This window comes from Bactrocera oleae, chromosome 5 (genome assembly GCF_042242935.1).
Source record: "Bactrocera oleae isolate idBacOlea1 chromosome 5, idBacOlea1, whole genome shotgun sequence".
Taxonomy (NCBI): Eukaryota; Metazoa; Arthropoda; class Insecta; order Diptera; family Tephritidae; genus Bactrocera; species Bactrocera oleae.
The window spans coordinates 33,927,463-33,945,187 of record NC_091539.1 but is presented as its reverse complement, the minus strand read 5'-3'; the positions used below and the strand labels follow the sequence as shown (position 1 = coordinate 33,945,187).

The following is a 17,725-nucleotide window of genomic DNA, read 5'->3' as shown; positions in this document are numbered from 1 at the left end:
CATCCAAATAAAACTTTTTTCCATTCACCGAGGTCACTGTTTGTGAACGAATACCCAACCATGTGGGCCCTTTCGAAATCTTGACGGCGTTGGTTGCGAAATTTGTTCAACGATGGTTTTTTTGAGCTTTCTATATTTTAAATGAGGCGTTTTTATAATAGCCCTCCTAACTGTTGGTTTGCTAGTTACAACATCACCCATTTCTTAATTTTTTAAAGTTGAAGAAGAGGATTCAACTCCAAGTTTTTACCATAAAACGAACATTATTTCATGTAATGGTCTACTACAATTGGACGTCGACCAATTTGTTTTTGGCATTTTGGCTATTCGAATGTCCTTCAGAAGCCAAGACATCGATTTGTCCTTTTTCGCGATCCGTTTAACTTTTTAATTTTCCCATTCTTCGAATTGACATTCTTTTGACTACGCACCACGGATTTGGGTATGAGTCGGGTCGCCGCGAATTTTATACAAATTTTGTGGTTATTTGGTTTTGAAATAAGCAAAAATCGCAGACAAACCAAAACGCGTCCAAACAAAACAACTGAAATTTGTAAACTAAACCTTCAAAATGGCCGATCTTGTCAGCAAAACAATCGAAAACCGAATACACGTAGACCGCGCAAATTCAAAATTCGCAATACTTTTTGAACAAACCTCGTATATATAAAAGCCTATCTATCTCGATTAGTTTTAGCAGCTGTTAGGTGATCAAAGTTATTACATTCTGTGGCAACATGTTGCAAGACTATAAAAAGTATTCCATAACAAGGAGATCAACTTTTAACAAGCATAAAAAATATGCATATGTATATGTATAAATAAATGTTAATAAACGAAATTATAAATCACAAGCTCTCTGTAGTTTGATGTAATCATGAACATATCAGCCCTTCGGAACTTTTTTAGTTTTTATTGAGCGATTATCTGGCCCACTACGAAATGATCGAAGTAGAGTCGCGATAATGGCTAACGAACTTACCGAGAAATCGGGGGCCATGCTACTAGAAGTAAAAATATCTCGTTATATACTTTTAAAAATAGAAGTAAATATTGTGGAAATGAGAATTGTCTTTTAAGACTTTCCCAAGACTTTGTCAGACTTGAATGAAATTATACATTGTCTAAATACAGCTTCAGTGATGGGATTACTTAGTTTTACAAAACCACAAATGTTTCCCTGGTTAAATTAAAATACTCCAAGTTGCCTAACCAAAAAGAATGAATATGAACACACATACCTATATATCTTGTATGCTAACATAACGGGGCTCTCCAATTGCATGGCTCGAACACGAGTCTTCAATGTTGAATATTGAATAATTATGTGAATGTTGTTGTTGTTTTTCTTAGCGCACTAGCACATACGTGACCAACGTATAAGCACATAAGTGGCCATATTAGTTTATAAGCATTCATTTTTGTATGTATAAATCTATGTGCGTAGATGGTGAGCTATAAAAGTACTTGCTCACTCCTAAGCGCTGCCGCAAATCGGTGCCATACTCCCACTATTCACTCGCACCAAATATATTTGTGTGCATAAGTGCCCCTAACAGTTTCACACATACACACATATACACATTTATAAATATATTTCATATATTATATTTGAGCATTTCAGCTGTATGCTTAAACATATTCCTTTGTGCAAATATTGAATATGTACATATGTACCCACACATGCAGGGGGGGCAACACATGTCGAGCGGTATATGTACAATGTATGTGCTTAAGCAGGAAATTATCGGCTACCTCCCCAAAATGTAGGTTAACAATTTTCCTGAAACATGAGCATAAAACAACACAAACACCCAATGCAAATTTGTCGGTCTAAGAATATGGACTCGGCTTGAATTGTTTGTATGGATAAACTGCCGAAAATAGAACTAAGGCGATGCTTAAATGCTTCACAAGAAGGAATAGTTGCTGCTGACACACTTGAATCACACACATACAAACACACTCATAGATGGCCGAACATACTGTCAGGCGAGCAATCTTGAGAGAAAGCATTGTTTTCGCATGCCTTCTTGGTTAATTAAAAATGTCTTAAGACCTTTGGGGACGAAGGTCTCATCATGCGCACTCGTACGTTCTTTCGGTCGCTTGCTTGGCACTTTTAGCTTGAAAGGCCAAGAAGGACCTACTCTTGTGTATTTTTGCAATTGGAATTGGTTAGAGGACAAGTGTGGCACACATAAACATGTACCGCTCGTATGCTTAAGCACGTGTGAATGAACAGCGAGTTGAAAGCCAACTGTCCAGCGTTCTTTATTAAATGGCTAGGAGAGTGGAGGCGAACACCACCCATTCAATTATTACTCTGTCAACAATGCATTGAATGTAAGCCTGTCCTTTCTGGGAATAAGGTCAAAAGTGTTGGATGCTGCTAAATGAATTTAATTGGCTTGTGTGTTGAAAGAAAAACATGTGTTTTTCTATTGAATGTCGAGCTGAAAGAGAGAGCTAATAACATTTAATTTGTTATCGGTACGTAGTCTGGTAAATTGATATTTGGATGAAGACATTGTTAGTTTTAATTGCTGATTTGCAGGCGTACTAGAAGAAAGATTACTTCATAAAGTGTTGTTATAATTTAATATTTTGATAACTTGAAAGTGATAAACAAATGGTGGTGAAAATGTGGTTTGATGACTAATTTTACATTACAAACTAAAAAAAGGAAACAACCGTCTTCCAAAAAGCTATAATACTATTCACAGGTGCATTTCATTAAGTAACTATGTACCGTATATGGACGTGTTCAGAAAATATCAGGTATTTAAAAATTCTAAATTTCGCGGGTTTGGAGAGTCCAATTTTCCAAAAAAAAATTTATGTTAATATGCTTGTACAGACATGCTCCTAAAGTACGATGATATTTTACGCTGCATTCAGTGCTAACTCCATCTGTTGCAACCCCTAAGGTTAGACGTGTTTTATGAGCTTGGCGCCAAGATAGTGAAAATCGTTGAAAGATCGAAAGGCTATCATAAAAATTGAGTTTGTGAAGTATTTCGACGATTGGAAGAAGCGAAGGCATAAATGCATAATATCGAAAGGAGACTACTTTGAAGGCAACAACATTAATGTAGATGAAAAAATAAATGATTTGATCAGAAAACGAAAAATTCCGTTATTTTTTGAACACACTCGTATGACTAAATCTGAAAACGTATCTTTTATGAAGATTTTTATCTATAATCGGAGATCACAACGTGCCTTGGATAATAATCTATACTAAAGTTCATGAAAATTATTCTCTTGTCCAATATAAATGTTTTTCATACAAGAATTAAATTTGAATCGTTCAGTTTGTATGGCGGCTATATCCTCCAAGTATAGTGAGCCGCTATTGGCGATTCCTACAAATGAGCAGACTCTTGTGGAGAAAAGTATGTCCGAAAACCTGACAGACGAGTTCAGGCATATACAGACACTGATTTTATACATATGTATATGCTCGTACTTGCTCTTACATCTCGGTATTACAAACTTGACTAACTTATGTTATAAATATACAGTTGTCCACAAAAAAATAGTAGTGATTTCATTAACAATACGAATCGAAATCAATTTTTAATAAAAACAACATAGTTTAAGTCACAAAATTTTTGCACAAGACATTCACTGATGACATATATTATATTAATATGTACATAGGCCATATGTTTCAATTGAACATAAAGAAAATTTGATATCACAGTTTATGTTAAATAAACTGAAAATATGAGTATTCTATAAAGTACGAATAATTCTTAAAGTTTTAAATTAAAATGATTTCAAACCTTTACTGAATGTTAAAATAATTATTATTTCTTTGAATAGCTTTGGTATTTTTAATAGAGAGTGACTTTTCCTGCTAATAACAACAGTTTGAGAAGCACTACAAAATACAAAAAAGAGCGCATAAAGCTATGCAACGTGTAACTAGAAGCATCAACTATCGATGCTGTCATTTGAATAACAAAATTACTCAAACACATCCCTAAATATAGTGAAAGCACCACATGTGGCTAAATAAAAAAATGGTTTAAAAACTAAAATATGGCACGAGGCACACCTCGCTTTTCTCACAATAATTCAAGTATTTTAGGGCCAATATTACTGCCAGTATATATAATTTTTCTCTTTTTAGTTTGATGGGCTTAAAAATTGTTTTTGTTATACTCTCGCAACCTGTTGCTACAGAGTATAATAGTTTTGTTCACCTAACGGTTGTTTGTATCACCTAAAACTAATCGAGTTAGATATAGGGTTACATATATATAAATGATCAGGATGAAGAGACGAGTTGAAATCCGGGTGACTGTCTGTCCGTCCGTCCGTCCGTCCGTCCGTCCGTGCAAGCTCTAACTTGAGTAAAAATTGAGATATCTTTATGAAACTTGGTAGACATGTTTCTTGGTACCGTGAGACGGTTGGTATTGCAGATGGGCGTAATCGGACCACTGCCACGCCCACAAAACGCCATTAATCAAAAACAAATAACTTGCCATAACTAAGCTCCGCAATAAGATACAAGACTGTTATTTGGTACACAGGATCACATTAGGGAGGGGCATCTGCAGTTAAAACTTTTTTTTTAAAAGTGGGCGTGGTCCCGCCTCTAATAGGTTTAATGTGCATATCTCCTAAACCGCTAATGCTATAATAACAAAATTCACTAGAAGCAAATATTTTTAGCACTTCTATTGACGATGTGAAAATAGTTGAAATCGGGTGGCAACTCCGCCCACTCCCCATATAACGGTACTGTTAAAAACTACTAAAAGCGCGATAAATCAAGCACTAAACACGCCAGAGACATTAAATTTTATCTTTGAGATGGTATAAATTGGCTTTATAGGAACCGTGTTCAAAATTAGTCAGTGGGCGTGGCACAGCCCACTTTTAGGTGAAAACCCATATCTTGAGATCTGCTTAACCGATTTCAACCAAATTCGGTGCGTAACGTTCTTTTCATGTTTTTATGTCATAGTGCGAAAATGGGCGAAATCGGAGTACAACCACGCCTATTTCCTATATAACACTATTTTCAATTTCATCTGATTCTTTCACTTTCCACTATGCAAATCAGGCAACAATGACTGTATCGGGATAAAACTTTGCGTGAATAATACGTTTAAAGTATGCCACCTTGCGGCCAAAAATTGTCTAAATCGAACCAAAACTGTTCAAACCCCTAAGTACTAAATATGTGGACCCCAGTGCCTATAGATGACCTTCTACCGAAAATATCAGTCAATCCACAAAGAAATCTCAAACGAGTATACCATTTGACTTTGCGAGAGTATAAAATGTTCGGTTACATCCGAACTTAGCCCTTCCTTACTTGTTTTTGTTTAGTTTTAATATGAACTTTGAACGAGTAAAGAAGAGTAGAGAGATTTTTTTGAAATTTGAAGCCTATACCAGATTGTCCCAAACCGGTAATAGTTCGAATCTTTTATATCAAAAAAATTTATAAAACAAAAACAACATGAATCGTTATACAGGTTAAGTGAAATAAAAATGCAAATATATACATATAACTATATACCACATACTTATGCTTACGTGCATATATTGTACGAATATTTAACTAATATAATATAATACTTTGAGCGCTCAAGCGCAATTAATGAGAATATTTTATGTAATTATTTTTTCTTTTTTTTTATACGGAAAAATAGATTTTTGAGCTGCAAAATCCTTAAGCTAGTGCGCAAAATGGCAAATAATTTAATTGGTTTGCATAGATAAATAGCTTATTAGGTTATTAGGTGTGTTTTTCATCCACATACATAAGTGTATATATTTGTATGTACGCATATGCTAAGCGGAGAGTTCAAACGAGAAATATTTCTTCAATGTAATTTAACATATTGACTTTGTCATATTAAACATAAGTTGGTTGTTCAATTATGTATTTTATTAGCAAATATTTAGTAGATATAAATATATATGACTATTGGTGTAAGTGCAATGTAATGTAATTGTTTGCATGAAATTGTTATTTGCTATTGATATTCTATCCTTGTGGCTGTAGTTGTCGCTAGCAAATAAGCAAATATATCCATGCTAATCTTTTTCTATAAGTACGTAATTATAGTTATCTGCGTACTTTCAATTACCTTCGTTGATTAAAGCCAAAATAATACATATATATGTACATATCTTTTGTTCTTAAATACAAATTAATGCATATGAACATATATAAGTAGTAAATATATATAGTAAATATATTTACTGTGACTTATAGGCCCGTTGTCCCCAGGGTTGCAAATTTTGTGATAAAAAATAAACATAATCAACCTATTGTATAAATTTAATTTTTAGTTCGAAAATCATTATGTTTTGCATTATTTTCAAACGTGATTTTGACCGTGACATGACCCTATATTATTACCGTCATTAGCACGGCAAAACGATATCTTCTGTCAAGCTGTCTTGGTCGAATGACTCTTCAAGAGTGTTTCTAAAATAAATGTATGTCAATAGATATATTAATACGAACCTCAAGTTTTAGTAAAGGTTGCTTAAAGGACAGAATAGAATATAGTATAAAATTATTTTGCAATGTTTGCAAAGTTTAAAAATGTTTTCTATTGAAATGTAACGGATAATCTTCAGAGTGTGTAACGAAAGAAATGTTTGACATTTTGTTTGAAATTTGCACTTACTGTAAAGGTTTGCACTCTTTACATTTACACCCACATAATTTTTTTGAATATTGTGCTCCTGAAATGGCACATAAATAAGTTTCACAATTTTGATCCTCCCAAGCCAAAACAGTAATTGCAAGGCATTCGCACTTAACACACATCAACACATGCGCCTCTATACCACATTGAGTCAAATCAGATTTCTATTTCATGCGCTTTTCACTCACAAATCAGGCCTAGCAACTGAGCAAATGAGTTGTTGGCAAGGGAAAGCGCCAGCTCAGATTGCCGTTTTCATTTTTACGCTGATTGTTGTATGTCCTTGGCTGGCTATTACAAATTTTAAGACTTTTAGTCGTAATTGCTCCACTGAGACGAATACGAAGAGAACTCTTTTATACATGTAAGTACTAACATACTAATATACAAACATACAAACAGGCAGACTCGAAGGTGTGATAACAGTAAGGGAAAATTGGAAAAATCCACCCTATACAGCTGCAAGCGACCAAAGTGTCAATACACTCTCATTCCAGTCTGTCGTTATTTTCACTTCTTTTTATCAACGAAGGATTTGATTAGCCCGTCTGCTTTTGCCAGTAGTCTTGATTTTCTCAGAATTTAAAAAATTCCTTCAGAAACTACATTTGCACGGTTTCGCTTCAATTGTTTCGAAAATTGTGCACAAATTCGATGTTGTCGTCATCAAAAAAATACTTTTGAGACTATTGAGCAATTCACTGTAATTACCGAGACCCCTAACACAACATCCTCAACACTTACTTGAGACAATTATATTAAAGTGAAGAGCACTTACCAGCAATTCGTGGAATTTATTTTGTCTGATTAAAATTACTTTTACGCGAGAGCTGTTGTTCTGAGTTTTATAAACAAAATTAATTCGACTGAAAACGAGCACAACGTTCTTGAAGTATCCCAATTAATAATAAATATTAATTTGGCGAAAAGACAAAAGAAAGAATTAAAATTTTGTATAGAGTACATTCTATTGGATTTTCTTTGACAGCTGTTGTCATAAACTATTCCCATCGATAATTCGGATACCAATATTTGAATTTTTAAGCATCATTCGAAATTTGAAAAAGTTTTGACCAATCTAGATTTAATGGACCTTTTTAAAATATTTTTAGACATCGCTGCTTGTAAAAATCAAATCGTTATGACTAAAAGAAACCGGAAATTTCACTTCGAATAAAATCTGCTCTTTTACATTTATATTAAGACTTGGAAAATAGGAGATCATTTTCGTATTCTTTTTCACTCCGTGACAAATCATTCAACCCAAATACAATATCATCCATAAATACTTTGCTTATAATAAATACATTTTTTTACCTTCACCATAATTTTATTAGCTTTTATAGAAAGAAAAAAAAACAAATGAAGCAAAATTTAAATATGAAAAAATACTAGGAAAATACACTTTTTTGTGAGTTTTCTTTTTTGAAGAATTTTGCCACCAAAGAACTTGACTTATTAGCGCAGGGTTGCAACGCAAGTGCTGAGAGTTTGTTCGAAAAACTGATATAGCTTTTTTATTTGTTCAATTCACTACTCTCCAATAATGGATGAATCGAAGACAGCTAATATCAAAGTTGCTTACCTAATACTGTGTAAAAAAGCATTTTCGGTTTTCACTACTAAAACAAATTCTTTCTGAATATAAATTGAGATTTTTTTTATAATTTTGTTTATGAAAAAATAATAACAAATATAAAAAAAAATTGTTTTTGTATATTCAATAATCAACAGAGAGTTATTATTTTTGAGTATATAATTTTATATAATACTAGGAGATCACTCCATTTGCCATACTACTGAGGAAAGAAGACCTCATATAGATGATGAGGTGTGAATATCAAACTTTTAATAATATTTATATTCAATTCGACCGCTTTGGAGGGAGACAACTGGGTGAGTGAGTTGCACTTTATTTCATGACATTGCTCCCCCTCCCGTGGCCCAAGGACGCTCACATCTCAAATTATATTGAAGCTTAGCCGAGCGGGTCGCCGCTCACCAGGCGACTTTTTTCTAATACTTAGATTTTTAAATTCGGGATATCTTTCGAATAGAATGTCCGAATCAAATAATTCAAAAAGTTGTTGAATCAGTCTTGAATATAAAGTAATTAATTTTGATAAGGGTTAATAAATACCAAGGTGCAGATATAGAGCTTTTGCAGAGATGGCATTTTAATAATTATTATTTGTTAAAGAAGACTTATTGGTACAAACGTTTGTCTGTTAAGGGATAAACAGATATCATATGAGTGAAATCTGAGTTTTGACTGATTCAATAAAATAATACTTAGCTAAAACCATTTTATTATTAAACTTGGATACGCTATGCATTTATTTATATACTGCTTAAGAAACATTATGCTTCTGCTGAGACTTTAATACTTTTCTCTAATATTTTTAATTTTATTTTATTTGCAGGCAACTTTTATCACCAAATATACAACAAAAACATTACCATGTGAGTGGTTATCAGGTGGATGGTAATCGGCATGTAAGTACCTCACTCAATAATTATGTATATCTGTACATGTATATCAAAATTTTACTTCAGAAAGTAGGAGCGCCTTTATGAACCTAAAATAGAATTCACACAAGCGTGTGGCATAAATACATGGATGAATAGGCCCCATGATATAAATATGAGTGGAAGTTTTTGACGAATTTTATTTTTATCTGTATACACAAATATAAACTCAAGAAAAAGCGAATTTTTACCCAGCAATTGGTGAATAACACGTTGTGCGGTGGAGAAAAACTATATAACCGTGAATATTTACGTAAAAATGCGAAATTTGCTTACCTGATTGTTCTTGTGCACACATATATACATAGTTTCGTTTTTCATACGGAAACGCTATCTTATTTGAAGCCTGAACTTTTGACACGCGACACATACTCAGAACTTTGAGAGTTAAGTGTAGATATACCTACGTCTTCATTCAGTTACAATCTTTAGAATTATTTTTCGATGAAACATATTTCTATTTAGTACTTTATCTTACACGCCCCCTGCCAGCTTATTTCATTTTGAGTCTGAGCTCGTCTTGCATGCTTGTTATGATTATTTTTCTTACACTTGACTTTTGATTGAATTTCACAGCGGAGGTAGCAAATTGCGAAACTTGAATTTCAATTACTTTCTGAACGTAAACACAAGCATTACATACAATACATACATTACATACATACATACATTACACACGAAACTTTATCGAAATAACATTGTCTTCATTTTTGGGGCTTAGACAAGTTTAAGGAGAAATTTTGAAAACTCACTTTGATTGTTTTGAAAGCTCCCAAATTCCTTATGTTTTTTTGCAAATCACTGACGTTAACTAGAAGTAAAACTTCAATAAGAAGTCAAAAATTAAATCAACTAGACATGTAATTTTGGAAGCTTATGAACCGGCTCTTGCTTCTATTGAATACGTTTCTAAGGAAGTTTTACAAATAGTTTTATATAACTAAGCTACTAATTGATGGTAATTAATGGTACGTACCTTCAAAATATTTTGAAACGACTGCGATTTTCCACTCCCTGAACTAATTAGGAGAGTTTAAACTTTTTTTTTTAATATATCACGATCTCCAACATTCGAATGTGTCTTACATTGTACATAGTTATCATAGGTGTTTTTAATCTGAGGATGAAGTCAGTAAAAGTTTGGTTTTAACAAAGTTGAAGACTAAGGGTATATGACAATGACCATTTTATTTTATTTACAAGTATTAGATTAAAGTTAAGTCCAACACTGTGTTCAATTAAAACCGATTTTTAAGGTGTTGGAATTATGAATTAAATTATTATGAACGGAGCATATGACAAAACATAATAAGTAGATATGCTTTTTAACCACACTAGCACGTTTCCTACAATAAATACTCTATTCGAACTAAATAGTGTTGGTGCTGAGCTTAATTGACACTAGAAACTATCTGCTTATTTTATTGATATGTCTACATATTCATATATGTATACTATTTGTAAATATATATGTATGTATATAAAGGAATCATATATTATAAATGTGTGTACATATAAAATAAGCATATAGGTAGGTTCATTTTATCGCTCTCAAACTCTGATAAAAGTTATAAAGGCGCATACATCGACTAACCTACTATTAAGTACCATCCAATATCAGCAGGTCACGTCCTACGTGGAGCATATGTCTGAAGAGAAATTTAATAATAAATATCAAATTTCGCACGTGTCATATTTTTATTTATTGCCGCGTGAGCACTTGCCGTAAATACCAAACAATTACTGTATTTATTAATACACTTGTGCATGTAAACGATTTGAATTGCTAAGTGCTCCTTTGAGAAGACGGAATGTTTAAGTATCCACTTCTATTTGCAGCAAAGCTATTTTACAATTTTTTACAATTGATTGGAAATGTATTTCATTTACACAGATTTCTTAATAGAAAGATGTTGGCTGAGTAGTGTTTTTAAGATTCAACTAAAAGTAAAATCTAAAGCGGGCTTCCAATGACTGAGATTTGACAAACAGTTGACAAATGGGTGTCAAAAAAATCAGAGAAAAATTTATTGTTTGTACTTTTTAAAGGTTCACCAATATATTATAAGCATCGAAGAAAACGCTATGAAAATCGAATACCTCTTAGATACAACGATTTAATAATGCAATTTTACACTTCTGCTCACGTCATAAAAGCTCTCTTCGATGTTTTAAGTACGATTGGGCTGCGATCTTTTATCAAAAAGTTATAAGAGGAAGCAACAGTAAAGTGATTCGATTGAATTCAATGAAATTTAATAGTTGGATAGTTCACTAAAGTAGAAAAACGTGCTTTTATTTTATTTGTATTTGATTATAGCATTCCTTTTATGACAGTTGTTTGTTCGATTTGCCATTCCCCAAGGTCTGTTTAACCAAAAAAAGAAGACATGTATATTCTAAGTGTCAAGTGAGTGTATTTACTCTCAGTACTCCTCATATAGATGGATATTCCTCATTTCGGGTCATACGAGTAATTTAGGGTTTAATACAGTCGCTAATGCTTAGGTAGTGGAAATCGAGAATATATTTGACTACTACTAACGCCTACCTCGATATAACAAAACTGCAGATTGGACAATAATATACTTACCAGAAGAGTGATTTGACAATGTGAATTAGATGATGAACGGCTATTACATTTATAGTAGGTTATTTCTGGGCTCAGTGTCATAGCGTGCTCACTAGCTAATTGATAGTCTCATATCAATCCTTTTTCGAAAAATTTTTCTTTGAAAACGAATTATGAGATCAATTTATTCATTCATCAATGGCAGAGAAGCTTCAGTTTTAGATTGGCCATAGTCGCCCTCGTTCCAAATGATATATCGCCTACCAAGGCGTGGATGATTGTCAATAGATGAAATTTTAAGTCTTAATTGAGAACAGACCATTTTGTTCATAAATATCTTTTTAGAAGCAATATCCTTATTCCAATAGCATCTGATCTATATAATAAAGTTCAGATGGAGGTTTGCCGAAGTTTTTCTGATACACTTAGGAAATTGCTATTTTGAGGGCCCTCGAAATATTGTCTATTTTATTAATGTTCTCTGAAGTAAAGTGTACCATATTTTTATTCATTTAGTTCTCTTAAATTTTAATAAAATAAAATAATATCGGTGATCATTTCTGATTCACGGTGAATGTTATCAGTTTACGCTTATAGTTTTGCCAAAGTGATTTTATAAATAGGAGTTGAATTTCTCCTTCAGACTGGAAGTGATTTATACTCTTTGCTGATATGTTTCATTTGTAGAAAACTCAAAAATATTATTCAAATCATTTTGGTGATTTTTTGTTGGAAGTGCCTGTGGCATCTTCTCTAGTAATTTGCAATAAGTATCTTATTCCCAAACTAGTAGAAAATCACCAAATTTGCTCAGATTATTCTAACAGAAAGTATACCACAATAAATTTTTATATATTATAAATATATGTATACTCAAGCAGAACGATTAGGCTGAGAAGACCTCAGTGGAAGGATATACATCAGGTTAACCTTTCAAATATGAAAAATAGCATATATTTATGCCAAATCATTATCTTTCTTGCTATATTTATGCATACGTTTGCTTGATAATCTCTTTTGTTTAAATTCATTTAATATAACTTTATGTGATTTGCTACTTTCTAATCCAATAATAAAGGATTACTTTGCATACGACTAGCTTATAAAATACATACAATATATATATGTATACCCTAAATACAGAGTTATGCCCTAACTACTTAGCTAAACCCACAAACATAATAATTTAAATGATATTACTATTTTTAAGCTTTAAAAATGCCAAGTAAGAAACCCTTTCTTGATTGACGGTCAATTATGCATGCACATATGTACATGCACACATACTTATCCAAATATATTTGGACACGTACATATAAAATAAAATTTTCAACTCTAAATAACAAATACGACTGACATGCGATTTACTACTGCCCTACTTCACACACACACTCACACGCACAGTGGCTTAACGAATAATAAGAAAATCCAGTAATTTGATGAATAGCTGATGACCTTTAGATGCTTATACGCAGCGCTGGCCAGGCAGACATGTGTAAGCAAATGTAAAATGCAAAATAACTCGCAGCAAAAAACGCTGGGCGATGGCAGAGGCAAGAGTTGAAAAGAAATGGTGGTACAAAGTAGCACACAAAAAGCAAACACACATGCAAGATGGACAAACTACAAAGATCCAAAATCTACAAACTAACTCAAATCTACAAAATATACCCAAATTACTCGGGCAGCTGGAGATTCACATCCATACATATCTGTTCATATAGATGTGTGAGTATGTAGTTGTATGTGTTTTGATGGGTTTGTATGTAAAACACGCTTACACCGACGCATATTAAAGTAAGCGCTTTTAAAACGGTTAAAGCTTCTGCCAGAGAGTACATTTACTGCAGATTGTGTATACGCCATGTCGAACATGTAGGTGAAGTTGGTGGGCATTAAAAGAAAGGGAAATGGAGTGTAAGTTGGTGAAAATAGCCAAGTTTGTGCGATTTTTATAGCTGTTCAGCATTCGTCACTTCATTAGAAGACTTATGTGAATGTATGTGTTATTGTTGTATTTTATTTTTATACACTGAACAGGGTATATCAAGTTCGCAAACCACATAAGGTGTTTAAATAAAAGATCATCGTGACGAGTTACGTCCTTTTAGCCATGTCCGTCTGTCTGCCTGTCTGCATATACGCCAACTAGCCACCCAGTTTTTGAGATACCGGTCTGAAATTTTGCACACACCCTCTTCTGACCAAGAAACTTGCTGTTGTTGGAATCGTCGATACCGCATCACTATAACATATAGCTGCCATACAAACTGCCAGATTAAAATGTATGGAAATCCTTTTTATTTGAACAAGACTATGTTGCAAGGCAGCTCTAAGTCTTTTAATATATTGTTCGAACAACTACAACATATACATAAGTAGCTGTCACACAAACTAAAAATAAAATTCCAGAAAAGCATATTTTTATATACTTTAATGCTATAAGAAATGTGAAGGGTATTATTCAGAGTAGTCGAATTTAACTTTTTTCTGTGAGTGCCACGCTCTGCTTATAGATTTATTTATGCACTAAATAAATGCGAGTTCAAGAAATGTTCTTCAATAAACATGAAGGCCAGACCTTTTTTACGACTTTTGTGCTGTCATTTTCTTTAATAAAAAACATGTATAGAAAACTGTATACACATAAGTACATACTTACAATTCATATGCGTATGTTTCGTTAGTAAAACGTATGAATAAAAATGATGCTTGATTTGGAATGGAACGTGTGCTTCCTGGAGTTCATTGGAAGGGGGAACAGCATATTTCAGCGCATTTATGTTTTGTTGCCGAAACTGGTGGTTGAAAGGTAACAAAGAAGTGGGAAACGCGGATAAGAAATCAAAAATTCAAACCTTAAATACATCTGTGACTGTGTACGTTTATATTTATATATATATATATATGCATAGATAGTTTTATGCATGTGTGTATTTGTTAAGACAATAATTTTGTGACTAGGCAGTCGCTTACCCTTCGCTGTGTAGGCCCATTCAGTGTGGCTTATGTTAGATATTTTCCAAATATACAAATCTCATCAAATGCGAAGGCAGAGATTTTCTATTACCCAACCCAACAGCACGTGGACACACCTCTCTACTTAAACATATATGCACCTTGCTGCTTCGCCCATCTCTCTGTCCAGCCGTCTTGGCTATTTGTCTTTCGGACGTTGGTTCCGATGTAACGTCGCAGTGTGCAAATCGTTTAGTTGTCTGCTATAAATCTGTGCTAGTGACTTTGACACTCACTCACATACTCATACCAGTTAGTAAGTAAAGTTTTCCTCATGCTAGTGTGTGGCTTAAATCCCAACTGAAGCTCTCCGCCATCTCACCGTCCCTCAGTTAAGTAATCCGACGGCTGGCGGCTTGTGCAATATATATATATATAATATATATGTACGTACGAGTGTAAGTGGCATATACATATGTGTATTCAATCAAGTTAGAAGTAGCAACGGCAGCAGTTTAGCATTTTCGTCGCAAACCTAAGTGGCGCAGAAATTAAATTAAAAAGGAATCCAAAGCGTTTTTCTTCCATTTGTCTTTGCTTGCTGTACTTCCTCATGTTTACATTACATATTTGGATTCGATTTATTTGATATATATATATACAAGTATAGATATGTATATATGTATATGGTCCTATTTTTTGCTTTATTTTAAATTTATTTTGATCTTTACCTAGCTCGGCGCTCCAGCGACAAATTCTCAGCGTTAGCGGCCCTGTTCGTAACACATCCCCACACATACATCTGTATATACATATATACATAGAAAAACGTATGCAAATACATGAAGGTTTAAACTCCTACACAACCATATATGTGTATGTGTGAGTTCCCTTTGCTCTTTTTATTCAGCAGGCAATTACAATCTTTTAATACTCTAACACACATACGTGCACATGTGTCAGCAGGTACGAGTATGTAGGTATGTTGGTGGCTGCATGTCCGCATGTCAAAATCAAAGATCCAATTGAAATAAGGAAATTAGATTGGCAAATAATTTAATTTCATGCTAGCAAGTATGGGTAAATGTTTACAAAGGGATTTTTATGATTTCTAATTGAACATATACGCACTCACACACACATAGTATATACGTAGGTAGGTTATAAACATATTAAAAAATGTTGAAACTCTATATGTAATATAAAAAAGTCAGTAATGAAGACTAGCGTTTCACAACGATTTCTCATAATAGCTAGCTGAATGATAAGCCTGGACTCGTATACCCTGAGTATAAAATTTGTTACGAAGTTCGTAAAACCCAGAAGGAAGCGTTAGGGAAGTTGAAGTGTATATACAAGTATAAATAATCAGTGTGACGAACTGAGTCAATTAAGGCATATCCTCCTGTCTGGATATATGTGAACTAGTCTCTCAGTTTCTGAGATAGGGTTCAGAAAATTTTGCACACGTTATTTCTCTCTCTAAATTTGTCAGAACCGTTTATATGGTACCCCTATAAGATATAGCTGTTATTTTAACTGAACGGAATATTCTTGCATGCAAAAATGTTGTTTTTTTTGCGAGAGGAATTATATAGGGTGATCACTTTCGAGATTCCCTACTTTTTTAAACTGAAAAATACATAAAATTCAAATTCAATGGGCAGTGTTTATTATCGTTTGAAAGAATATTATTTGGCATTTATTTTCTCAAGAATATCTCTTTCAAATGTTGGCCGCGACTTCGACACGAATGTTCTGATGTTTTGCTGCAAGGCCTGAATCCAAGCGACATTGTCCGCATAGATTTTACACTTTACATATCCTACCGATAGATTCCACCGGCTAACAAACCTCACCAAACCGTTGTTTTTTCTGGATGAAATGTCAGTTCTTGAATCTCTTCAGGTTGCTCTTCGTCCCAAATTCGGCAATTTTGCTCGTTTACATACCCATTGAGCCAGAAATAGGCCTCATCGCTGAACAAAATTTGGCTCGAAAACGTCGGATCTTCTTAAAACGCTGCCGCTTGGGAAGGTCGAGCGGCTTCAGTTCTTGCACAAGCTGTATGTCTTTTAATTTAAAATTTCGACGTTAAATGCGCCAAGCCGTTCCATACATCAGTCCGAGTTGCTGCGAACGGCGCCAAATCGACTATCCACGGTCTTCGTGTACACTCTTATACTATGTTCGCACCAAATTGAAATCCTCTTGAAAACACAATGTGTGGATTGTGGAACAAAGGTCGTTCTGACCGACATTGTATGTTTTCGATGAGTTTTCATTGACAGTTTACACATCTATTTGTTTACATTTGTTATGTACCCTACAAGAACAGTGACGGTCATCTGGTGGGTAATATGACAGTCATAGCTGAAAAAATTTTGTCAGCGCGCAGAACAAAGCTTCTATCATTTTCTTAAGAGCCTTATTTTCTTTTTGTTCGTTTGTTTTGTTTTTTCTGAGTCATTGCTGACCATAAATCCGTCATAGCTGAAAATTGTCAGTTCTGACTGAAACGCTATCAGAAGTGAAAAATTCTTTTGCGCAGTAGATAATATAATTTTTATTTCTTTAATAAATTTCAAACTTTTAATCAAAATTAGTTATAATAATATTCTTAAATATAAAAAGGAATGCAACAAAAAAATATAATAAAATATGAATATATAAAAATAAATTTTCACTTTATGCCATCTCCTCCTCTCAATAGCTCTGCGTACGTCTTTCTCTAATCAGTTGATAGTTCTGAATTTAAAAATGCAAATGTAAATTAACAGTACTGACATATCAAATGTGAATGTATTGGTGAACCCATTAGCAGTTTCTTGTAGGGTACGTTTAGGCCAATTATGGAATGTAAACAAATTGTCAACTGACATTTAGGGCTGGCAAAATATGTCTTCTAATAATGTCGATTAAACTAGAGCAGGCACCGATTATAATGAGGGAAATGTAAGTTTTCAAGGGGTTTTCA

The 17,725-nt window shown here is 33.5% G+C and overlaps 1 protein-coding gene and 1 long non-coding RNA gene across 13 annotated transcripts in view; one reads left to right on the top strand and one right to left on the bottom strand.

Moving 5' to 3' along the window:
• The window catches only part of mmd (disintegrin and metalloproteinase domain-containing protein mind-meld), a 509,673-nt gene that overhangs the window by 341,671 nt on the left and 150,277 nt on the right, over window positions 1–17,725 (top strand). For all 12 annotated transcript variants that reach the window (XM_036371745.2, XM_070110649.1, XM_036371747.2 and 9 more), the window contains exon 7: window positions 9,113–9,185. In XM_036371745.2, the coding sequence (XP_036227638.2) occupies window positions 9,113–9,185 (73 nt within the window). The remainder of the gene's footprint in view (window positions 1–9,112; window positions 9,186–17,725) is intronic.
• LOC118682584 (uncharacterized) lies at window positions 6,296–7,664 on the bottom strand. Its single transcript, XR_004978398.2, has 2 exons — window positions 7,468–7,664; window positions 6,296–6,463 (listed from the first exon to the last, which is right to left on the bottom strand). It is a non-coding gene; the product is annotated as an uncharacterized lncRNA (long non-coding RNA).